Below are 23,576 nucleotides of genomic sequence, written 5' to 3' on the forward strand. Positions count from 1 at the left end.
GTCGTTTGTAGCGGACACATACACAAAGTGAGAGGCAAATCTGTCGATGACGATGACATTTTTATAAAGGCAGACGTTGGATCGTTCTGGTTTCTGACATATTTGTAACGAGAGAGAATTTAAATAACATTGGGAACTTCTGCAGTCTGCGGATTTTTTGTCCCGTTCTTTTTTTATTTTTAGACTTTTCTATGCTTATTAATGCTTATCTGATTTCCATGTTTAAGGAACTTAAGCAATTACGCTTCCATTTAGGTTTGATGTTATTTAAACTTCTTCTGTGCTACAATTTTTAGAATTTGAAGCATTTATCTTATTAGGGATTGTTATAAAAAATATGGCGTCTATTTATATATGCTTGTAATAAAATATCTGAAAATCGGATCATAAAAAAAAGACACAGATGTGTGAAACTTTGCACACAGCTTGGATAAATTGTTTTATTTCCAACTTCAAGGAAATACATACAGAAAATGACCATTTAAATAAATGAAAAGCAAATATTATTTAATAATCATGCAAAATGGCATATACCCTTAATTGTCCTTATAAAAAACATGGTGAATAAGAAATAGAGATTTAGATTGAGTGTAATTTAAATTTTAATACACATAACTTTATACTAAAATTATTTAAAAGCAAGTGTTACCCCATCATCAGAGAAAATGATTATTTGTATTGTATTTTTTATTTATATAAATATTTACTAGATCAAATACGTTGGCATCAAGTGCCTCAGGACCTAACGCAATATTTATATGTTTTAAAGAAAATTGCTGTCAAAATCATACAATGTTTTTTTTTTATTATTTTTCTTTTTGAACAACCAAGAACTCAAAAAACTTTCTTTAAATAAAATAATACCGAAAAAGTTAAAGTTAAATAAAAATGCCTGCCAGACAAACTTTGTTTTATTTGTATCGGTTTGTATCGATATTTTCATTCGGTTTAATTTTTGGTTAGTTGGACGATTGGTAATTGTTTACGGTATACAATAACGTCACGTTATTTACAAAGTTTTTTAGTTCTTAATTGGGTTTAAAAAAAAATAAAAAACATCCCGTACATCCGCCGAATGGTATAAGTAATTGGGTTTGAGGCACACCGTGTGCTTTCGTAGGATAGCACAACTTATAAAGACCATTCTTTTATTATTCATGACGAATTCCTCAAATCAGAATAACAAGTACAGGTTTATTCATTCAAGCCATGCCGCATATTTATGCAGGCAGTCGGTATGATCGGCGTCAGCGGTAATGACACGCCACGTCTGAAGCTGTGTGGTAGCAACATCAAAAATCTGACATCAACCTTACCCTTCTCATGACCCTTAGCGAGAACGAGGAGGTCTTCATTTTGGGTATATGTTATTTCAGTCAGCTGTTATAGGGGATAGGAAAAGTGCGACGTCAAGTCCGTTCAGTCCCGATACACGACGAATACTGGAATTTCTCTCCTCTGTTTCCTCTGAGAGCGCCGAACGCTCACGGTGTTGGGCGTGAGTTTGAAAAGCGTTGTCATGGAACGGATGGGAAGGGCCACGGCAAATTGTTGGCCGCGTGTGTCCTCGACGACAGGAAGGCACCCTTCCGCAGGAAATTCGGATTATTACCGATTTTGAATGTATATCGACGACGCCGGCAGGTTAACGCGTTTACACGTCCACCTTCTGCGATTTCTTGCGCCAGTCGCTAATCGTTAAGTGTCCAGATTTCGACAGAAAAAAACAAAACTAACGTTGCCTTGCCGGTCCGGCTTTGATTACTAGTCTAAACTAGTCACAGAAGCAAAACCGACACTTTTAGAAAAACTACGAAATAAATTATCCCAATAATTATCAGTCAGATACGAAAGTTTTATGTCCAATTCATCCATACTCCTTTTGTAGTCTATTTTTTCATCAATTTCAACGTAAAAGCGGACGAGGTGGGCATTTCTTTGGGCAGGAACTTTTTAGTATTTGGTTTTTATTATTTTAACATTCATATCTTTAACGGGATCCACAATTTATGTCAATTTAAATATTAGTCAAAAACGGCAATAAATCCGAAATGTTGCCGTTGAGAACCATTCTACTATCATATCATTAAATTCGTCCGTAAAATTCGTCCACTAAATATGGGAACGCTAGTTTTATCTAAATCTAAAAACATTTATTTTAAATTCATTTAAAAATAAAACTGTAGTTTTTGAGATAAATAAAATGTCACCCGTTACCTACAGTACATGACTTTAGTTTTAGTTCCGAGTTTGATTTGGCAGGATATGACTGTCAGAATTGACAAATGACAAAATATCATCGGTTGCTAAAATTTTCCGCAACCACTCCAAAAAATCGCTCCCAAAGTCGTCACTAAAGTATCCGAAATATCTGGTTGTCCAGGGCCGTGAAGTGGAATAAAAAATAGTAAAAGCTCCATGGTCTGTTAGAAATCTCTAAAGAACTGATAGATTGGAGGCTGAGACTGTTTTGAGTTTATACTTGAAAAAATCAACCTTGCTGAGTAAAGAACCTACTTGGTGAGTACAGACGTCTGAGAGATATTCGTTTTTATGTGGCATGAACGTTTCAACGGCAATTGTTTATATTATCAATAATCTCTTTTGTCAACGATTTTGATATAGTCCGTTTTAAAATTTTGAAACAATTTTTTAACCTTATCACATCTGTATCCATTGAATATTTGGCGACCCATTTATTAAACGTTTTTTTAATTTAGCTCAATTAATTAAACTGTTTTTAAGGTGTAATTTTCTTTAAAAAAATATTGATTAACATAGTTCTGTCTTAACAAACGAAATTTTAGCGGGTACATACGATGATATCAGTTTATTAATTTAATCTGAAAATTGTACAATCATATAGAAGGTGTTTAAAAAATAGTTTAAATTTAACAGAATACATTTTTCATTACCTTAAATCTTTATCTGTAGTTCCTGACAGGTGAAAATGATTTTGAGAAAATAAGTTTTCTCATTATATCTGTTCTTTTTGCATATCGTACGAATCATTTCGCCTATAAAATATTAGGTGTTCGATTCAAAAATTTTAACGAATCAAAAACAGTGATTAATTGTGTTTATTTTTGGTCCTTTGAGAGATGTTACAAGAATATTTATTGTGAGAAAAACTACGGAGGGGAAATCAAATTTAAAAAATACATAAAGTATCAATCGTCTAGAAGTTAGGGCATTAATTGCATTTTCTTTATCTACGCGCAAATAATAGGTTAAAGGTAGAAGCTAGAAACCAACATATCATTTTAAAATAGGACGAATTCTACTCTGATTCCCTAAATTCACTATGACTGAAACACTGTATTTGAACATCAACAGTTTCAACAGAAGGGTGAACCACTAGGGAATGTAGTGCGGCCAATGGAATCAATCGATGGATAATACGATGAATTGCAGACCAATGAAGTGAAATTAACAACGTTAAGGTTAGTTTACCGCCATTTTAATGGTGACATGGGATTTCCAAAGCGATAATAAGTTATTACCGTTAAGTCCGGACAATACCTAGATACTTAAGAAAAAAATGAAACTTTGTGTTTTGTATTTTTCTCATCAAAAGAATTCGACACTAGTAGGGCTTCACTTTTCGAGTGCGAAAGATCTTCTTTTTGTATATGTTATTATAGTATGTGGAAAAATGCATATCTTCATCATGATGGATGGGCCCGCCCTTCCTCGGACCAGGGAGCTGCTTAGACTGACCAGGAGGGAGTGTAGAGCACTAACAGGGGCCTACACAGGACATTGCAGGCTTAGGAGGCATCTCTGCTTGCTAGGCATTGGAGACGACCCGGAGTGTAGGTGGTGCATGGAAGGGGAGGAGACCCCGTATCATCTGCTCGCCGAGTGCCCTGCCTTGACATGGGCAAGATTGGGAGTCTTCGGAACGGCCCTGATCGATCCGGACTCAGTGCACGGTATTGGGCTAAAGGATTTGCTGACCTTCTACAGGAGGGGCGGCATTCTGGACGCCCTCTAGAGCGGCCTGGGGGCACAACGGGCCCATCTGGTGGCCTAAGTGCTTGGACGCCCGCGAGGGCGCCCCCCTTTAATACCAATACCAATACCAATCTTCATCAAGAAACACATAGGAGACGGACGGCACAAAATTTTCGCTTGCAAATGTTTTCTCCAGGCATTTTATTTGTGCATGCATCAGTATATGAATATGTTTAAGAGCAAGCCCGAAGAATTTGCTGCGTAGTTTCGGGATTTTAAAACGTATGCTTTTTGTTAGTGTTGGGACTAGTTAATTGACCGTGATCAGTTGACCGTAATCAATTGACAGACAATAGGTCACTTCTTAAATGACCGGTCAATTGACCACTTCTTAATCGGCTAGTTAAAAAATGTGTTAAATAACATCTTGCAATTTTAGAGTGTTATCTGTCATTATTTAATAATAATATGTATTTAATAATAAATTATTTTGCGTCCAATTTACCTATAACCTTTTTAAGGAATATCCGAATACAATACTTAGCCACTCTGTTTGGTTCCCAGAAGCGACCACGACGCAACTCAAGTTATAAATAAATAAATTTAAATTTCATGGTATGTTTATAATTATTTCGGTCAATTGACACAAAAAATTTGACAGGTCAATTCCACGACCGTGCTTTTTGTCTGTCTTTATTACCATATATGTGTGGATCACGTAAATAATTTTGCGGCAAATTAAAATTGACAATTTGAGTTCTTGAATTTTATTAGTCATATTTTCAGATATATACATAAAAGAATTAAAAGTAAACATTTTGCGTGTCTTCTATAAACTAATCTAACTGAAAATGAGACAAACGATCACTAACCAGCAAGGGCAATGTAAACATACTTTAAATCTTGACATTAACTTTATTTTTTTAAAAATTGCCTTATAAGGCCTTTTGCAGTTTTTCTGAACAATTCTGTATATGTCAAGGATTACAAAGAAAAATACCATGGTCAGTAAAAGTATTTTTACCAATCAAATTAATATTTAAGTGAAACTGAAACTTATAGCATGTTTATGGATAAAATACAAAGCTTCACTTGTCATATTGTGGGAAGAAATAAAAAAAATAACCAAAAACCTTTATTCTGTGATAAAACAAAAAAACAAAGTTTTAACGGATTATTACATCACTCATTGTTTAGAATTTTTATCATCCAAAGAACATGTAATTTTGGAATATAGTATACATAACAAAGACAACATATACATACACATATATGTTCGAGATATTTCTAGATCTTGGGGTATAAATAAAGTAATTTTCTCGATACTGGGTAAAAAGAGACTAAAATTAAATGTGCACAAAAACACATTAAGTCCAATTAAACGGAAGGCACTTTGGAAGTGTCTCAAACCTAATTTAATTTATTGTACACATTTGATCACATGGTTAGACAAAAATTATTAATAAATCTTGATGGCAGTAATACAATACTATTTTCCAAGTGGAGCAGTGGTCAGTGCAGTAATTACAAAATTACAGGACACAGTCCATAGAAACATAAACTAATTTTAAATTTCAAACAACATTATTACATCAGAATTAAATTACAGCATCTATAACCATCAATAAAAAGATTTGCTAATAAAACTGACTAAAACCAATTAAAATACCCTTTTTTTGCAGGTGACTTTGGAGACTTGGGAGTATTTGGTGTATGAGAAGGGCTAATCCCAACAGTATCATTATCCCCTTCTGAAAGGTATGGACTTTTTGAAGTGTCCACAGTTTGCTTCAATAAATGGTTAGTTTGCTGTTGAAGAGTCGCCTCAAACTTTCTTACATCATCTAATGACATATCTATCCATTCATCCATCCAAGTAAATGCCTGGCGGTGGCCCAATAGTAACACTTCACGAATACACTAGAAATATTTATCAAAATAATCAAAATCATACATATCAAACCACTGACCAACTGTATAAACTCCTCAACTTTTGTCTGCAAACCAAATACCTCAAAGTATGCATTAACAAGTTTATAGGAACACATTATGGGTTGGAAATTGCTACGCCATCCTTCAATTAGCGGACCCCGATTTGTTTTCTTGGATTTATAAAATTTTGGGTCTTCTTCCTCTTTGTAATGTTTTGCTGAAACATCGTCATAAGCAATATCTACGACTTCTACTATCCGTTCTGCAAGCTGCTCTGGGGAAAGACTCAAACACTAAAATATTCAACATGCATATCCATACAACATTAATTAATTAAATAAGTGTACATTATCAGTGCTACCATTGTTGTCTTCATATTTCGTCTGGATGGATATGTGAAATCTTGGAATGAAAGAACACTGAAACAAAATTATTTTTATCCAAAAACAATTAGAACAGTTATGAGCACTTACAGTGTAATCCGTAATAGTAAATGGATAATAATTCCAAGCCTTTTCAGTTACATAAAATATCTTTGGAATAATAGCTTGTACCCAATAAGGGAGTCGACTTATGAAACAAATTTTCAAAAGTAAGAGATCATACCTATAGCAATGCACTGATAAAATTAATACTAACTTTGATAAATGTATTCGCTTCTCGGTATACTGCCCTTGACCATGCACTGGATCCTCACATTCTCTGTTTTCAATTACTTCTACTCCTTCACCATCCCCAGACTGTTCTAAACTGTGTCTTGCAATCATATAAAGTTGCCCGATTTTATACTACAAGAAAATCATAACATTATACCAGTAGACACCTAATAATTACTTGCAGATATGGATAATACAATTAAAATGAATAAAAATAATGTGGAACTACTTCAGAATAAACCAACCTCTTCCACGGTAAGAGGCATGCAAATCCTATATTCTTTAGTTAATACCATGACGGTGCTCCTAACTTTTAATTTTGTAAAATTATATTAACTAAGCAGTATGGTAAACAACCAAACTTTTTTAAAAATCAATTTAAAAATTTATTTTTGAAATGTGACAACTGACATTCTTTGGAAATGGAATTACGTTTTCCCATAGAATAAATTTATTCTATGCTTTTTCAGAGCCAGAATCAAAAACGATCAGTAAACCCAAAATCATTTACTTTAATCCACGCTCACGGAAATGACCCAAATGAATTTCATATTATTTCCTTGTAAGTATTATTACATAACCCATAACCAGAACGCTCTGTTAAGTCTGATGTACATAGTGTGATGCAGAAATATAGTGTTAAAAATACTTTATTGACCGAACAATAAAGAAGAGGAGAAATTTATTTAAGAAATAAATAATCTATGCATTCTAAATTATCAAAAAAAATTTTAAACCGATGTAGAATTCAAAACATTTATCTGTGGCTTTTAATAATGTTTAGAAATTGCCTGAAAAACATACATTTTGGAAAATGATTTAATAGTAACCCAAACATTGGACAAAAAGTTCATCTCGAGTACTATTTATTAAAGTGTTAAATCAATAATCCCTTTACAATGAATAAGACTTGTTCAATTTGTGGTGGAAATGGAGTTTACAAGTGTCCTATATGTTTAATATTTTAGTAATTATTCTGCAACTGTATCGTAGAAATAATTTAATAAAAGACCAATTTTCAGTTGCTCCGTAAAGTGCTGCAAAAAACATCGCGAAGATAAATGTGAGGTTATACAGCGCGAAGAAAAACCCATTGAAAAATCAAACGAAAAACCAGAAAAAAGCAAAGAAGAAATTTCTGCTGAACGATTGGAATTACTTAGTAAAAGCATTCGGTGATTTGCAAAGTGTTCTTGCGCATTTAAATGCTTGTTTTAGAAAATAGTGATGAAGTTAAACAGCTACTTACAAATAAACACCTACAAGATCTGCTGATAACTATTGATCAAGCAGAAAATGCTGAAGAGATTATGCAGAAGGCAATGTTAGAACCAATTTTTGTGGAATTTGCAGATGCTTGTTTAAAAGCTGTGGAACCTCAGACTTTGGACTAAAAACAATTTACAAAATATTTTTCTTCCAATAATTTGTCTAGTTTAAAGGTTATGTGTTTTATTGCATAAACCTTCATAGTTAGACCGTCACCAAAAGTTTATTGGTATATGTGTAAGGCATAAATTTCAGTGACTGGAATTAATGGTCCAATTTTTTTTTTAATTTATTTACATAAAATTTTGATATAGGTTTTAAAAAAGTCAGGATTTTCATCCATACAACACAAAAAATGTACTTGAAATATTTAGATGTGTCAAATTTCAAATGGATAATTGCTCAGTTAGTTGCTCAAAAAATATGTGATGCAAATGCAATAATAACTGAGGATATTTTCACAAAACTTTAATTTCATTCATTTGAAAGAAACCAATTATAACTTTATTTGCAGTTATGGTAAAATACTAAAATTCATCTCGGGACATTTTGCTAGAAACATCATCTATAACATATTCCTGAATATCAGATGGGGCGGTAACATTGTCTATCGCTTGAGCAAGTGCCCAGTACCTCTTCCGCAGGAGAAAGGCAGAGGATTTTGGCTGACGGTTTCTAGTAAATACCCCCTTTTTGTTTCCTCCAACTCGCCTAATCTCTAAAAGCAAGTTGTTTTACTCTAACTAAATTTTTCTAATAACCATTATAAGCTACCCTGGTCGGTTTTAAAATCAGCGAAGTTCCAGATCATTTCACCTATAAACCATCCCTCGTTTCGCATTTCGTCAAAAGCTCGGAAGTGCTGAGCCATCAGATCGTTTTGAAATTCCTCCGACCAAATGTACGTCGGTAGCTAAAAATTATAATTTTATCTCTTATCGAAATTATTACACCGATTTAAAAATTCTCTTACGATATGAAGTCCCTCTTCAGAGTCCGCCCCGTATTCGGATATTAACACGGGCTTGTTATGTAATTTGTTCCAGCTTCTACATTCGTCAATCAATCTTTTGTAAATACCGTCTAATTCTGCCACGTTGTTGTACCAAGCATAATACCGATTGACACTTAGGATATCAAGAAACTGCCCCTACAACCACGCAAAAATAAAATAAGTCACCGAAATTTATCTTTATCTTAGTTACGGAATGATCTTCGTTATAGGTGTACATGTTACAAACGGTCACCGGCCTGGTTTTGTCAAAGGACTTTATATGAGCAACAACGTGCCTAAAAAATTAATAGTTATGGGGATGTGTAGATAGATAAATGATAGATATTAGTACCTAAAATAGTCGGTAGCTTCGTCCTTTTGTGACCTGGGTTCATTCGCAACCGACCACATTATAACTGACGGACGATTTTTATCCCTGTGATACAAATCTGTTAAAGACCTCTTGTGATTTTCCAAAAGTTCATCATTGTAGTCACTGAAAAGATAATTTGCCATTCATTTCATTGCCTTCCCTACGCGAGAACATTTAATAAAATCCTGAATGAAATTTCGGCACTAGTATATTCGGCAACCTGATAGATACATCTGCCCGAACTCAGATTATGTTTAGTTTCACTTAATGAGTCGCACTTATACATTATGTAGCTCATCGTTGAGATAAGAAAAGAGTAAAAGGTTCCAATCGAAGCTATATTATAGTATACTGTGTAATAGTAATCAGTTAGTAATCAAATTGTTATTAAGTTTAAATATTCAGTTTTCATATACGCAAATTGAGTTTGCGCATGCATTTGCTCGCTTGGTGAGGAAAGCATCTAGCCGAACCTAAAAATCTCATATAAAAAGTTGCATTTCTATCCATGTTCTCCTTATATTGATTGCATAATAAAATTCCTCCAAGGAAGTATAATGTGTTGCGGCAATTTTGAACACGTACTCTAAATTGATAGCCGGAACTTCATCGATGACCATAATTCCCAACTGATCGGCTAAGTCCATAATTTCCTCTGCGTAGGGGTAGTGGGAAGTTCGAAAGGCGTTGGCTCCGATCCATTTTAAGAGATTGTAGTCTCTTAAGACCAAAGCCAGGTCAAAACCTTTGCCTCTTATGTCCGAATCTTCGTGTTTGCCAAAACCTGGAATTGTTTTTATCATTAATTTTCTTAATTCTAGCAAGAAAGAAATGTAGGTGTTAAAAACAATGTACCTCTAATATAGACATTTTTTCCGTTTATCTTGAAGGACGTATCATCAAAGGTTAGTTCTCTTACTCCAAAGGGCTGAGTATAAGTATCAACCAGCTGATCTTTTTCGTATAAATCAATCTAAAAATAAAATTATTCAGTATTAATAAATTTTCTGTTTCGAGAACGTAAAAACATGTTTTTTCTCCATTTCATATGTTGCTGTTTCTCTGTTAAGTTTTTTAAGATGTTGAAATAGGAGGAAAATATTAAGTTGAAAACTTTAGATAAGAAAACTTAGTTGGCGCAAATTGACAGAGACAGTTAGTGTTCTTTTACCTTCAGAGAGTAGAGATATCCTGGGGCAGGATCCATTAGGTGAGGCCACCAAAGCTTTACCTCTGGTATCGTCAAATTACCATAGCTCTCTTGAGATTCATCAGACGCCACTGTTTTTCCTGCCTTATCCAATATCTTCAACTTAATCGAAATAGGAGAGCTGTTCCCAACTATCGTAACATTGTAAGTGACAGTGGCTAGAATATTTTTTAAATTGCAATTATATACCTATGTATATTACCAAAGCTGTTTCCTTACCTGAAGTTGCGTTACTAATGGCTGTAAGAACTTTAACGTCATCGATATAGATTTGATTAGTGGTGTAAAGCACTACTGATCTATCTATACCAGCGTAGTTGAAATAATCATATGTGTATGTCAATTTTTTTCTATTCCTGTAATACATTAGAATGAAGACGTCAATCTAAGGCCGAATAAGTAATGTGTAAGCAGACATCAATCAAGTTTCAATTTTACAAGGTCTAATAGAAAACTCAATTTTACTGCTGAAACATATAGAGGGTCATATTTTTTTAATAAAATGTGAATTCCAGTCCTAATTTGTAAATTAAAAAAATCACTTAAATTGAAATAATCTAAAATGTGGGTAAATCCTGAGGTATCCGAGGACGTGCTCTGATTGGTGCTGACATCATTTGTTAGTTAACAGTTCGCCGTCCTGCAGTAAATTCAGTAATTTCTACTATGTAATCTATGTTTAATTTTGTATTTTTTATATGAATCAAACTTAAAATTTTCCAACACTTATTAACTGTTATAAATTAATTAAAAAAAACATACGTTATTAAAGTTTCGACACCTCCTTGTGGTATGGTCGTGGAAGAAGGCGTATTATCTACGGTCACCGTTATATTATTTTCCAATCCGTAATTTAAGACCGAAGAGACGTCAGCAACAAATGGGTAATGACCAACTTCGTGGTGAACGACAAGTATCCCATTGATCACCTTAAACATAATAAATATTCGAAGGTAGAGGGAAAACGATAATTGTATTCTTTCAGACACTTACCACATCGGCACTGTAGCAAACAGAACCAAATCTGATCCACACCCTCTTATTTTGCCAGGAGTCAGGCACGAAAAATTTCCTGTTATACCAAACGGATCCAACATGGTCGCGCAGGTTAGGATTTGTAGTTATGTCGTTATAACTGGAAGGTACTGGCATCAAATTTATGTCTAAATCTGATGCCTACAAATAGTTATGAATATTGATTACCCCTAAAATTCTCAGTAGGGATATTTTACCAGTTCAATATTGCTGATGGAGTCTTTATTCGTCGTAAAATACCATAAACCATCCAAACTAAACTGTTCCCTTGTTTCGGAGGGTCTTGGTTGTAAAATGCCCCCGTCGCACCAAACGTCATTCTTCCAGAGGAAGAGAAACAATACTAATGTCTTTTTCATGTTTTACGAATTCGATTCTGTAAATTTAATTAGTATACGCTTATGTTATCTACCATAAAAGCACCAGATTGGATATCAATGGGAAATTTTACAATGGACGATAATTCACATTTTAAGATTTATTTTTATCTCCATTTCGAAAATAAATTTTACCAGCATACAATTTTCACTTTGATGGTTCGACGCTCAGCATTGGGATCTCGGAAATGGTAAGAGAGATGGAGCCCTATAATCTCCCATTAAAAATTGTTATCTTTGAAATTTCTCCAAATATTACAATAATATTCTTTACGAATGACATATTTGATTTACCCTTGCAATTCAAAAAACGCGAAATATTAAGCGACTTAAATGTAAAATCACTTTCGACTGGTAGTTTTGATCAGTAGTTCCATTAATTTTGTCTAAAAAAATTTCACTTCTCTTCGGTTTAACGATCAAGTCCACTTTTAACGACATAGTGATTCATAAAAATGATTTACAATAATTAAAAATCAAATCTGGAATCCAGTTAAAAAACAAAAAAAATGAAATTTTTAGTTTTTTCGCAGTTTTTTAGAAAATTCTAATGATAGGCAAATATCAGTTTGACGCAATAGTATCGAGCTGAATGATATGCAGCTTTGTCCAAAGTTGAACTACCTCGTATCCCTTACCGTTTCCGAGTTCAGAATTTGAAACGTTTGTATGCAACGCATGTCTGATACATATGTTGTACGTAAATAAAAAATGTTTTCTCGCATACCGTTGCTTGTTTTTTTATTAACTTCACTAATACTAATGCCCGATTTTGACTAAATAATATTGTTTTTGTGCATTCTACTTGGTGACAGATAAGTTTTATCGGTCTTTCCACTTCTGAACTCTCATTGTAATCAATCAAGATGTTTCCGAAGTATTTTGAGTCTTTTTTGTAAACATATTTGTAAACACAATGAACAAATATAAAAAATATTTGCGTTGAGTAGGTATACCGAGTAAAAGTTTAGAGGTCAAGTTTCAGACATTGCTAGATTTGAATAACAAACACAATCAAGGATGGAAGACATAAGGACAACAAAAACCATATAAAAACTATTTATTTATTAACATCTACATAATTTAGAAAACTTAGCAAAAATCCTATTACAAACACTGTCCAACTTAATCGACTTTTAAAGGCCCCGTTGCTATTACATTCCGAACCATTAACGAACGTTATCCTACCTTGTACTTCCGGATAAACCGGGCTATATTTCCGGATATACCAAGCAACAGTATCTATATCAGTCAGATCGTGCACCTTTTTATCTAGAAAGTTATCCCGTAATGCTGTAATACCGTCCCCACCATCTGACAGGAAACTCGACGTAACCAAGGTGTAATTCTTATGAGGATCCAGTGGCTCGTAAATGGGCACCAAACATAACCCGCATCTAACTTTCACCGACACTACTCTAGAATACGGAGGTTTCGACATATCCAACACCACTTTCATGCCAGACACTTGGGGAAATTCTCCATAAGATGTTTCTCCGTTTCCCCTTGCACCCTGTTCTAGAGCTCTAATCAAATCGACCCCTTTAAGAGTTTTTTGAACCACCTGGTTCCCGTAGGGTAGCACTCCTAGTAAATCCCCTCTAGTTATCTTCCCGTTGGAGCTGGTCACATCTATTGTGTTTCTAATACCTCCGCCGTTGTATAAACCTAGAGGCGCCGCGGTCCATTGTTCTGGAGATACGGTCACCACATAGGACACCAGGGCGTCAGTGATGAGATTTCCAAGGTTGCATTCTCCGCGTCTGCATACCGCGTCGCTTCCATCCAAAATCACTTTCGAAACCCCCACTTCTTCTTCGTTTAGAGCGTCGATCTTCGGCCTGTAGACGTCCAAAAGAGCCAGCACGTCTTCGTCTTGCGGTATCGAGCTTTCTAGTAGAATAGGTTGGCCGGCAAAACTAATTAAATCGCCTTTATCGTCAAACGTAACGTTCAAGACCCCGAGATACTTCGTGTAGGCATACGCCTGAACCACTGGGACTTTCTTTCCGGATTTTTGGGTGATAATTTTTGGGTAAGGATCCTCGACCGGCTCGTAGTCAGGTTGTTTTCCGTTCCAGAGGAACGTGTTAGAGTGACCACCGATGACGACGTCGACCAGTTCGACCTCCTCGGCGATTTTCTGGTCGGTTAAGTATCCGGAATGTCCCAGAGCGATAATGATGTTCACGCCTAGACTTTGTAAGTTGGTGCTTTCCCGTTTTATTGCCTCTACCTCGTCTTCGAATTTGATGCTGCCGACCGATGAGATTTTTATGGTTTCAGGTGTTAAATAGCCTATGATGCCGACTTGCCATCCGGATACTTCCAAGATAACGGATTTCTTGACTTTACTGAGGGACGGTTCGCCGGTTAAGTCCAGGTTGGCTGCCAAAATAGGCGATTTCACGGCGTCCACAAACGGCGCCAAGGTGCCGACGGTGAGGTCAAACTCGTGATTTCCAAGTGACTGGAAGTTTTACACAAAACAGATTAAAGACAAGATTTGGAAAACTTATTTAAGAGAATCGACAAGACACTTTATCCAAGCGCAAATTGAGTATTTGTGAAGTAAATTTTAACTTGCTTGATGACTGAATATAAAAAGAAAAAATGCATGGATTAAGTGTGTAATTGTATTGCACTGGGCAACACAAGAAACTTGGAAGACTTTTAAACGGTTTCAGGGAGCAACATTTGAAATTGGGATTGTTTAGTAGCGTCTAAATATACATTTTTTTCAGGTTTGGTTTAACTTTTCTACTTTTTTTATCTTTCTTCACCTTTGATTTTAAAAACGTAAGATTTTCATTATCTTAGAGGATACTTATAATTTATAAAAAAAATTATGGATGTCACAGCGTTACTATATTCGCGATTTTGTTTTCGTTAGTTTAAACATTTTTTTTGTCTGAAAAAGTTGACGAATGTCATAATATACGTTTTCCACAGCCATTAGTACAATAGTAAAATTTTGCAACACATCACGGAGTACATTCGCTAAGTGTCGTGTGGCGTGACTATCATAATAGAGTAACGTCAAAATGCTATCAATCTTAAAAAACGACCGAAAAATCTGTGACTAAACCCGTGACTAAAGAACCGGAAGTGAAACCCGAATGAAACGAACTGGAACCCAAAGCGAATTCATTCACTGAGCTCTTCAGTGCTACTTCGTTATAATTAACGATAACAAGCATATATGGTGTACCACCGATCTGTTATGAGAAGATATAAGTAGCAAAATCTTGAACATTTGGAATTAAATTAATATTGGCGGAGGCAATTCGGAAGAAATATTTTCGACACATCCGGATATACTATAAGTGGGTGTGAACTTTGTTCAATGGTTTCAATTATTAATATAACAGCATGTTGAAAAAATAAATATTTCAAATGGAAAACACCTATTTTTATAATCCCATCTTATTTAAAATTAAAAATTAACGCTACTTTGTATAAGGATGTATACTTATAGTTTTCCCAAAACAGACCGATGCATCGAAGAGCTTTATTTAACCTTTAAAATGGGAGAGTGTCACTTCTCGTCTTTGTTAATGTTCCGTGTTGTTTTTCTTAACAACTCGTGAAATAGTCAAAAACTATTTTTTTAAATATGAATTAGTTATTTCGCGAACAGCTTCACAACAACTACACTTACGATATAATTGTTTTTAATAATTAATTTTACTTTGTTAAGAAATAGGACATGAAATTTGAGTTGTCTGTTTTTTTACATCCGAGAAATTTTTGATGGGACTCTGCGATGTGGAGTCTTAACCTTCCTGGACCAAAGAGCCGAAGTCTGGCAAATGTAGAAATTTGAATCTTGATATAGAAAACTCAAACAGTTTAACATTATTAACTTCAACATTTGTTCTTCCGAGGGGTCATTCGCTAGCTAATTTCGAGGTTAGCATAACACTTCAAAGTACGATTCAACAAAATGCTAATTAGTTTGCGCGATCGATATAAGTGTTTACCTAAGGATAAATATTTTTGTGTTCGACCATCTGCCAAAATACGTGGCAGCGATTCAGCAATTTCGTGATCCAGTTGGCGGACACGCTCTGTGGGATTCTAATGGGTAATAAATTAATAACTCGCTGTTTAGGAAACACGCCTCTTGATCGTGTAGACGGGACGTTTTAAAGACTAATCTTCTTTTAATTATTTGTGATAATAACAACGTTCACATGTAATATTTTTGTTAATTAGAAACATGCGCCTGCGAAATATGTTATCGGACCAATTTCGATTAATTGAAAACGGCTCCGAGAACGAATTTTAGTATATAAAGGATAACGGAACATTTGCCAAAAAAAACGTCTGCCGTTGGGCATACAGAATAAAGTAGCAAGAATAAATTTACATACGCAAATTAGTGACAATAATTTTAGATTACCACATTTTATTTGATCGTTGGGGTACTTGTTCTTATTTTTTAGTGTATTTAGTGGATGTGTGCCAAAATAATTATCTTTTTAGGATCTAACCCAACACAATCCTATTCCTTACAAATATAATACCATTTCGAGTGGTAATTTAATTACATGACACTGTGCATGGAGCGAAAAAGACGGTGTGTTTTCTTTGACGAGAGAAGTGTGTGCGGCACCATGAAAAATGTAAAGAAGGATGTGTGATAAGTTCTGTATTTTCGTTTTGTGTATGTGTACTGATATATAGCATATTAAAGAAAATAGTCTTTCTGTTCCGATCCACACCACAACAAATATTTCCTATAAACTTTTGGATTTCATTTTTATGTTCAAATACTTATGTTAGGACATTTCAAGACGAGCTCCAACAAATACATGTGTCAAAATAATACGTTTGCTTATATATAATATGTAAAACCGCTAGAGGTAGATTTAGGGAAACAGAAAAAAAATCAAAATTGCTGCTCTGTTTAGCTTACAAATTTATTTAACATGAATATCAAATGTTGGATATTTAAATAGTTAAAATATTAAATTATTACGTTTTAAATCGTTAATTATTAAATGCAAATACAAACCAGAAATTATTCTCAAATACTGCAATAATTTTTAACAGGAAAATATTATAAATTGTTTTAAATATAAAGATTTTCTTTGTACGTTGGAATAACTGGATAAATAAAAACCTAATATTTTTGTTAAAAAGCATATAATGAATATACCCTATTATGTTGAATGCGCAAACTTTATCCTCGTGAGTTATAGTCATTATTATCTGCCCGTTAAATGTACTATTAAAAAAAATGTTAGTAACATTACTTTTTTTTGCAAACATCAGGTTCGCGCATTGATAACAATTTGCAATGTATTTTATGTTAAGTAGTAGTTTTTATGTGAAATTAAGCATATTATTTATTTTTGGAACAATGTTAAGTTTGTGCTTCTTAAAAAATTCAGTTCTTGATCATCAGTGCGGCACTAAACACAAAACTAACGGCTGGAAGGCCTTATCACAAATTTTTGTTATATCTTCTGTGCAATAAGTCTACCTTAACTGGTAACATACAAATATCGATTTTTTTATTACTACTTTATTTTGCATGCTTAAAGTGGGATCCAGAGTTTCTTGTTAAAACCCCAAAAAACGCGTGTTCTAATGTTACCAACATCCCGAAAAGAGTACCTTGCAACATCAACTATATTTGACGGCTCATTTTACCAAATCAGAACCCAATGAAATCATATTTATTGCACTCTGCAAAGGTTTTAAGGTCGCTTTAAAGATTTGATTAATTATTTACTTTACTAATACGTGAGATTCACTTCAGATTAACCTACCAGAGCATCAGGTTCCAGTATGTTAATAAACGCCGAACTGATATTCCAAGTAAAAACGCTGAACCACGATGTTCCCACGAATGTATCACCAGCGTTTAAATACAATACTGGTGGATAAATGCCTTCTTTTGCTTTCTGTCGGTATTTTCTTATAACGTGAGCCGTTCTCGCGAATCCGCCTGCAAAAAAACAAAATAATAAAAATTAAAATCTGAATATGGGATCAAAAGTCGCGTTAATTTATTATCTTGAGAAACCAATTAATTAAAATTAAATGTAAATAAGGTCAATGTCATCCGATTATCAAAATGTGTACAAATATTATATCAAATTACCTTATCATTAAATAATCTATATATGAAAGTAATCTCAGAAACTGTATCTATGTCGTCAGTTACTAATTTTTCATACACATTAGAATACCTTGGTTGAGTATTCCCCAGCTATTTTATATTTGAAAAGAATAAGCTTCATATTTTTTGAGTAGGTAGGATTTTTATTTTTGAAATTTCTGTGACAACCATTTTTCTAACGTATGTATAACGTATAATATCAATTCAAATCTTTTTTGTTTTATATTTGTTTCTATAAATAAATTTGAAATGAACTATTTATATTTGAAATTGAATGAATGATTTATTCTTTTCACCAACAATGTTATGGTACAATGATTATACCTAATATTCAAACGTATATGCATGGCTATTTTTCCATAAAGAAAAAACCACCATAGACTCTATGATATTGCCACCTTATAACTGAAAATAAATGTAGTCTGATATAATATGGATTACGAAAGAAGTGTTTACAGTTGGATAATTTTTATTTTATCTTAAGGTTATTATTCATTTGTATTCTAACAATGTGTACCTGCAACGAATACGATGGATGGGTATTGTTTGGAGATAACCTTGTTCTATTAGGAACGATGGATTTATAATATTGATGAAAGAACGCTTACATACGATAGTCCTTTTTCGGAAGACTTTCAGTACAAACTGACGTCTATTATTGGGTTTAAGAGACTTATTGTACAAACAACGGACTACGACATTAGATATGGTGTTTCAATAAACATGCGTTAACACTGCTATAGAAAAATTTTTGTTAGTAATCAATATTGTGTAATCTGATATCCTACTAATGTATCAAACAAAAGAAGCAGTACCTACTTATAAAGAGCATTTTCCGCACTGCTCTAAACGCAGAAAATCTTGTTCCGGCAGTCGCGTGCACAAAAATGCTTTCCCATTTGAATTTTAAATTTTTGAGTCACTACTAAAATTCAATTGAATTTAATTGGATCTGCAACTCAAAAAATCAATCAACCATATTGCGACGGGCATGGAAATTCACACACTGGAAACTTGTGATTTTAATTACAACATACCGGTTCCTACACATGTAACCCATAAGCACTCGCGATAAAATTAAGCTAATTTTAAAGCGTATTAAACGATCTGATTTGATGAATAAATTAAAATAATTCTAAAGTTTGCAATACATCGACTTCTATACACACATCTATACTTAATTATTTAACTTGCAACCCCTGTAAATAATCAACGAATTTCTGAACTTCTCTTAAATAAATCTTTGGTCATTAATTTTTCAATATTGTAGCTAAATGTATATATCGGCAGCATATAATCACAGGCAATCGCAATTATCTAACAAACGATTTTAAAGAAGAGCCTAGAACCGTTATTATCTTTTTTAAACAAAATTAAAATGCAACTATATAAACATTCTTACTTCAGGAGAATGTAGAAGCTTGAGTGCTGTTTACAGGTTTAGTACTGTATAAAAAATATTTAATAAATTATCATGTAATTTAATTTACCTTCGTCCGCTCCATATTTGAATATGCAAACTAGTTACTATTAGGACTTCATTTTTATAAGGTGCACGTAGATAATGATATAAACATTGTGAAAAATATCAAATGGTGATTTACTTTTTTATTGTTTAATTTTTAATTTTTTATGTTCACTTTGTCCGTATTTTATTATTATATTTATACTAACAATAAAAAAAAAACAAAATTACATAAAAAACAGAAAAAGTTCGTAGATTCTGAAAAATAAACGCTTCCAATTCTAAACTTATGCAGCACATATTATATTATTAGCCCAGCAAAAGAACTTTCCTTGACAAAATTTTAAAATTGCCAGAGGTGCAATTATTAAAGTGTGTCCGTATAACGATAAAGAAATGTTTAATTGATAATATTTGAATAATTAATTGCTGAAGGTTGAAATTGGATTTATTCCGTAAGGTTATTCGGATATGTGCGACACTTTAAACCCAGCTTGAATATGCAAAACCCTAAGTCGGCAGCAGTCTCTTTCGTTTTACTTACAATTTTGGGATAGGGTCGAGTGTATATTCACAACATTTCAATACATTCCGCCCTGGATTACAGTTTGACAACATATATCAAATGTGATGGATTAAAAAAAAATGAAAGAACCGGAAACACGTCGCAGTGTCAATAAAAATAATATAATCATACATATAATTACCAAAAGAAACATTTCGCACCTTCAATCTAAACTATGTATTACTGAAACCTTTAGGTAATATTTTGTTTATAGTTTTATTACTGAAACATAAATGTCCAAAATAGAAAAATAGGAAAACTTCAACGTATATCGAAATATTTCACAATAATATACAAATTAAATTTTAATATATTCAAATTTTAATAATTTTTTGCAGATTATATAAAAGGGTTTTTTCTGATATATACTTTGTTGGTGCATCTTCGACAATCATTTTAGATGCATTAAGAATGGTTCCAAGTTTTTTTTTCCTTTTTTTTAAGTTAATAATCTTTGTATAATAATCAAAATAAATTAAATCTGGCAAAATTTTGTACAAAGACAAGTACATTTGGAAGATTAACGTAGGTTTTAATTATTTAAGGCATTCACAAACTTTTATTTCAAATGGTAATTACGAACACTGTACTGTACTGTGGATTTCTCATACGTTGCACACTTCAATGACTACACTGTATAAAACAAACCGAAACAGCCCTATAGGGCACTCTCGACCCAGCATATTGAAGACCACCCAGATATAGTCCTATCTTTTCCCATATTTTTCTTACAATTGGGACGGTACTTTCAAATGCATAGACTCTTCAATTGAGGGACACCAAATGACGGGTAACAAATTGATCATAATAGTGTTTCTAATCGCCTTACCTATGCAACTTTTGTTCCGATTGCTAACTTGACACGATCCAGAATTCCTCTCTGTCTCGTCGAATCTTCCGTGCATGTCATTGTTGTGCAACAAAATCATGGACAATTCCTCCGCGGCCCTTTTGATAGGAACACCCCCGACGACATACAAATCCTTGGCGACCAAGACAACCAAAGCGCAAACCAAAACACTGTCGCGTTCGAACATAATTTCGATGAACCGGTTAATTTTGGAGTTAATTCCTTGGCTTATTGCGAGAGTAATTTTAGATGCCCGTTATAAATTTAGATAAAATCTTCTGTTTGGCGACGATATTCTATTAGAACCGGTCGAACTTTGTTTTATGGTGCCTGGGCATTCAGTCCGACCGATCCCAACGGTGGCATTTGCGCTACTGAGTAGGTACGTTTTAAATAATTAGCCAAAGAGACGACCAGGCTACCAAGCTTTATAAGTTTCCACTTATCGACTGGTTATCTTAAATTCAATAGCCTCAAACGTAGCATGAATTATGAACTTATATTGGCAAATTGACACCCAGTTAGGCAATATAGAAGTGACAAATTCTTGACCGCTTTTCTTGACGTTCCCGCATTGTTTTTGACTTTTCAGGAAGAATTTTCGGTTGTTGTTGAACAATTAAATTTAAAATTTCAGGCCTGTTTTCCACTACACGTTACATTTTTTTGCAAATTTCATTCACTAAAGATACTTTAAAGAAATATTATTTTCCCTGCATAGCTCAAGTCCATTAATTAAAAATTAAAATTACATAAAACAATTAAAAAACATAACAGCCATTATCTAATCATTTTTTTCAACTTAACCAGGGGGACTTTAATTTGACTTAAATGCGTAATTTCTGAAAAACAATTTTCCATTAAAAAAATCGTTTGCTTCCTTTTTATTTATATTTATAAATTTATTAAAACCTCTCGATGAAACTTGAGAACAATATCCCTTCCTGTTATGTTTAATTTAATTTCTTTATTCATTATTTCCCTTTTCCCGGGCCAAATTGCAATTTTACAAAAAGTTGCCTGGTGTTTCGGGAGACGTATAGATTCTAGGTAGCTATAAGTATTTTTTATTTTGGTTAGAGTTTGAAATATTCTTGTAAATGTGAACAGCATTAAATCATTACTTAACAAACGAATTACTGAATGAGTTTATCAATGTAGGGCATGCTATACTTTTTCTGCGGCGATTACATTTTAAGTATATTTTTAGAAAACAACACGAATACAAGCACTGAGTGGAGTGTGAAATGACCGTCACAATTAACACACGTCAAAATACCAAACGCTAAAACCTTCCAAAAACCGATTGCTCCCAAACACGTGACTAAAGTACGGGAAATATCCGAAGTGGCTGACCATCATGTGTTATAAAAATGACGTCTTAAAGTGGCACTTTCCCCACGCGTGGTCGGTGCATACTTGGTATTTAAGAGCGAGAAGTAGAAAAAAGTGTTATTAAGTTTATCATATTAAGTATAATATAAATAACAGTGTTGAAAGTTGTAAACGACAACTTAAAATCCAGACTAGCTAGTAGAGATAACAAAAATCTCCAGAATTTGTTTTTTAGTCAAAAGATATTTTGTTCTACTGCCGGCTACAAACTACCCAATTATGCATTGTAGTTTTTGGTAGATACTTATGGTATTTATATTGACGTATATGGTGACTTTGCATGTGTTCTGCATTAATCACGTTTATTAGTGCTGCTGTTGATAAACGTTTATAAACTTATTCTGTGATATACCATTCATACATACATACATTAAATACATACATACAATAAAAATGCATGCAATGCATGCAATATGTTTTTTTACTTTTACTTACTTTGCTAATAATTTATGCTCAAACCAATCAGAAATGAAAAATTACTACAAATTATGCGAAGTATCTGTAGTAGTATTTGTAAAAAATGTTAGATTAGCTAGTGAGTTAGTGGGCTACTGCTTGAATTTTTATATTTGAATTTGTATTTGATGTTAAAAATTACTATGAACAAAGGTCCGAAAACTAATTAGAAATGGCACACAAAATGTGAGGTAATCCCACTTCAAGGACGTGCACAAATAGCAAAATTCGCATTGTACATTCGAATGTTATCAGTGTCTGCTTAGTCATATAAAATCTTATCACAGAAAATACAGGTTTCTACTAGGTACGAAAAAAATTAATTATCGAACTTGACCCAACAACACTTTTCGCATTGGGAGCGACTGATTTATTTAAATATTCCAATTTGATTCACTTGAATAGATATATACAAAAACGCTAATTTTCGATAGTTCAATATAGCAACCGCATTTTTCTTCTTTTCTTCTACTAAATTAGTTCGTTGAATACCAAAATATTTTTTTACGATAATTTTTACGCTTCACTGATTACTCTATTATTTACAAAATTTTAAGATCTTTAGCCAACATTGTTTCTGTTTAGCCAAAGGAACACAAAACACATAATTTACTTATTTCATTCACATTTTGTCTCTTCATTGGAGAATATATTCATTATTCATATTTAAGACCAACCAAGGACCAAAAAAATAAATACACAAACGTAACAGTTCGTGTTTCAACTAAACTTTTTACCTTAAAATGTTCTGTTGTATCTAGAAATTTTGTCTCCAGTACTAAAGTAATAATCATGCAACATGTAACATTAACAAATTCTTTCAAAGTAGCGATTCATCATTTTCGAGTATTTTTTAGGTACCAAATTTTCGACCGTGCAAGTTCTGAATCCCCTATAATGTTTTTACAT

General features: G+C 33.4%; 5 protein-coding genes across 6 annotated transcripts in view; 1 reads left to right on the top strand and 4 right to left on the bottom strand.

Moving 5' to 3' along the window:
* LOC132700211 (neo-calmodulin-like) overlaps window positions 1-1,451 on the bottom strand; it is an 87,447-nt gene extending 85,996 nt beyond the window's left edge. Inside the window, exon 1 of one of the 2 annotated variants that reach the window (XM_060667411.1) lies at window positions 1,317-1,451. In XM_060667411.1, coding sequence (XP_060523394.1) covers window positions 1,317-1,355 — 39 coding nt within the window. In that variant the 5' untranslated portion in view covers window positions 1,356-1,451. The remainder of the gene's footprint in view (window positions 1-1,316) is intronic. The other variant, XM_060667410.1, reaches the window with a different exon arrangement.
* A 3,271-nt stretch (window positions 1,452-4,722) lies between these two features.
* Window positions 4,723-6,966, bottom strand: LOC132699403 (cytoplasmic phosphatidylinositol transfer protein 1). The gene is made up of 6 exons (XM_060666077.1): window positions 6,791-6,966; window positions 6,529-6,677; window positions 6,363-6,459; window positions 6,237-6,308; window positions 5,928-6,182; window positions 4,723-5,877 (listed from the first exon to the last, which is right to left on the bottom strand). Exons 1-6 carry the CDS (start codon window positions 6,839-6,841, stop codon window positions 5,608-5,610), a joined length of 894 nt encoding a protein of 297 aa, XP_060522060.1. The 5' UTR covers window positions 6,842-6,966; the 3' UTR covers window positions 4,723-5,607.
* Window positions 6,967-7,187: 221 nt separating this feature from the next.
* LOC132699296 (zinc finger HIT domain-containing protein 3) lies at window positions 7,188-8,082 on the top strand. Its single transcript, XM_060665931.1, has 3 exons — window positions 7,188-7,512; window positions 7,568-7,707; window positions 7,764-8,082. Exons 1-3 carry the CDS (start codon window positions 7,445-7,447, stop codon window positions 7,937-7,939), a joined length of 384 nt encoding a protein of 127 aa, XP_060521914.1. The 5' UTR covers window positions 7,188-7,444; the 3' UTR covers window positions 7,940-8,082.
* A 117-nt stretch (window positions 8,083-8,199) lies between these two features.
* On the bottom strand, window positions 8,200-12,625 carry LOC132699294 (beta-glucuronidase-like). The gene is made up of 13 exons (XM_060665928.1): window positions 12,531-12,625; window positions 11,624-11,802; window positions 11,385-11,567; window positions 11,154-11,320; window positions 10,611-10,747; window positions 10,353-10,549; window positions 10,037-10,154; window positions 9,767-9,965; window positions 9,161-9,304; window positions 9,020-9,104; window positions 8,788-8,964; window positions 8,589-8,727; window positions 8,200-8,532 (listed from the first exon to the last, which is right to left on the bottom strand). The coding sequence occupies exons 2-13, from the start codon at window positions 11,783-11,785 to the stop codon at window positions 8,342-8,344; spliced, it is 1,899 nt and encodes a 632-aa protein (XP_060521911.1). The 5' UTR covers window positions 11,786-11,802; window positions 12,531-12,625; the 3' UTR covers window positions 8,200-8,341.
* Window positions 12,626-12,848: 223 nt separating this feature from the next.
* On the bottom strand, window positions 12,849-21,216 carry LOC132699295 (protein 5NUC-like). Its single transcript, XM_060665929.1, has 3 exons — window positions 20,796-21,216; window positions 17,584-17,762; window positions 12,849-14,273 (listed from the first exon to the last, which is right to left on the bottom strand). The coding sequence occupies exons 1-3, from the start codon at window positions 21,001-21,003 to the stop codon at window positions 12,864-12,866; spliced, it is 1,797 nt and encodes a 598-aa protein (XP_060521912.1). The 5' UTR covers window positions 21,004-21,216; the 3' UTR covers window positions 12,849-12,863.
* Window positions 21,217-23,576: the final 2,360 nt, after the last annotated feature.

Source organism: Cylas formicarius, unplaced genomic scaffold, assembly GCF_029955315.1.
Source record: "Cylas formicarius isolate icCylForm1 unplaced genomic scaffold, icCylForm1.1 PGA_scaffold_3__17_contigs__length_32017465, whole genome shotgun sequence".
Classification (NCBI taxonomy): Eukaryota; Metazoa; Arthropoda; class Insecta; order Coleoptera; family Brentidae; genus Cylas; species Cylas formicarius.

Excerpts from the sequence above, each read along its gene's own strand:
- LOC132699295 (XM_060665929.1), bottom strand. The coding sequence starts at position 21,003 with ATGTTCGAACGCGACAGTGTTTTGGTTTGCGCTTTGGTTGTCTTGGTC. Across the intron at positions 17,763-20,795 it reads TCGGAACAAAAGTTGCATAG|GCGGATTCGCGAGAACGGCT; the intron begins GTAAGGCGATTA and ends GTTTTTTTGCAG. Across the intron at positions 14,274-17,583 it reads TACTGGAACCTGATGCTCTG|TCACTTGGAAATCACGAGTT; the intron begins GTAGGTTAATCT and ends TAAAACTTCCAG.
- LOC132699296 (XM_060665931.1), top strand. The coding sequence starts at position 7,445 with ATGAATAAGACTTGTTCAATTTGTGGTGGAAATGGAGTTTACAAGTGT. Across the intron at positions 7,513-7,567 it reads CCTATATGTTTAATATTTTA|TTGCTCCGTAAAGTGCTGCA; the intron begins GTAATTATTCTG and ends ACCAATTTTCAG. Across the intron at positions 7,708-7,763 it reads TGAACGATTGGAATTACTTA|AAAATAGTGATGAAGTTAAA; the intron begins GTAAAAGCATTC and ends TGCTTGTTTTAG.
- LOC132699294 (XM_060665928.1), bottom strand. The coding sequence starts at position 11,785 with ATGAAAAAGACATTAGTATTGTTTCTCTTCCTCTGGAAGAATGACGTT. Across the intron at positions 10,748-11,153 it reads GGTGTCGAAACTTTAATAAC|GAATAGAAAAAAATTGACAT; the intron begins GTATGTTTTTTT and ends AATGTATTACAG. Across the intron at positions 8,965-9,019 it reads CCTATAACGAAGATCATTCC|GGGCAGTTTCTTGATATCCT; the intron begins GTAACTAAGATA and ends GCGTGGTTGTAG.
- LOC132699403 (XM_060666077.1), bottom strand. The coding sequence starts at position 6,841 with ATGGTATTAACTAAAGAATATAGGATTTGCATGCCTCTTACCGTGGAA. Across the intron at positions 6,460-6,528 it reads AAGCGAATACATTTATCAAA|TCGACTCCCTTATTGGGTAC; the intron begins GTTAGTATTAAT and ends TTGTTTCATAAG. Across the intron at positions 6,183-6,236 it reads ACAATGGTAGCACTGATAAT|TGTTTGAGTCTTTCCCCAGA; the intron begins GTACACTTATTT and ends TGAATATTTTAG.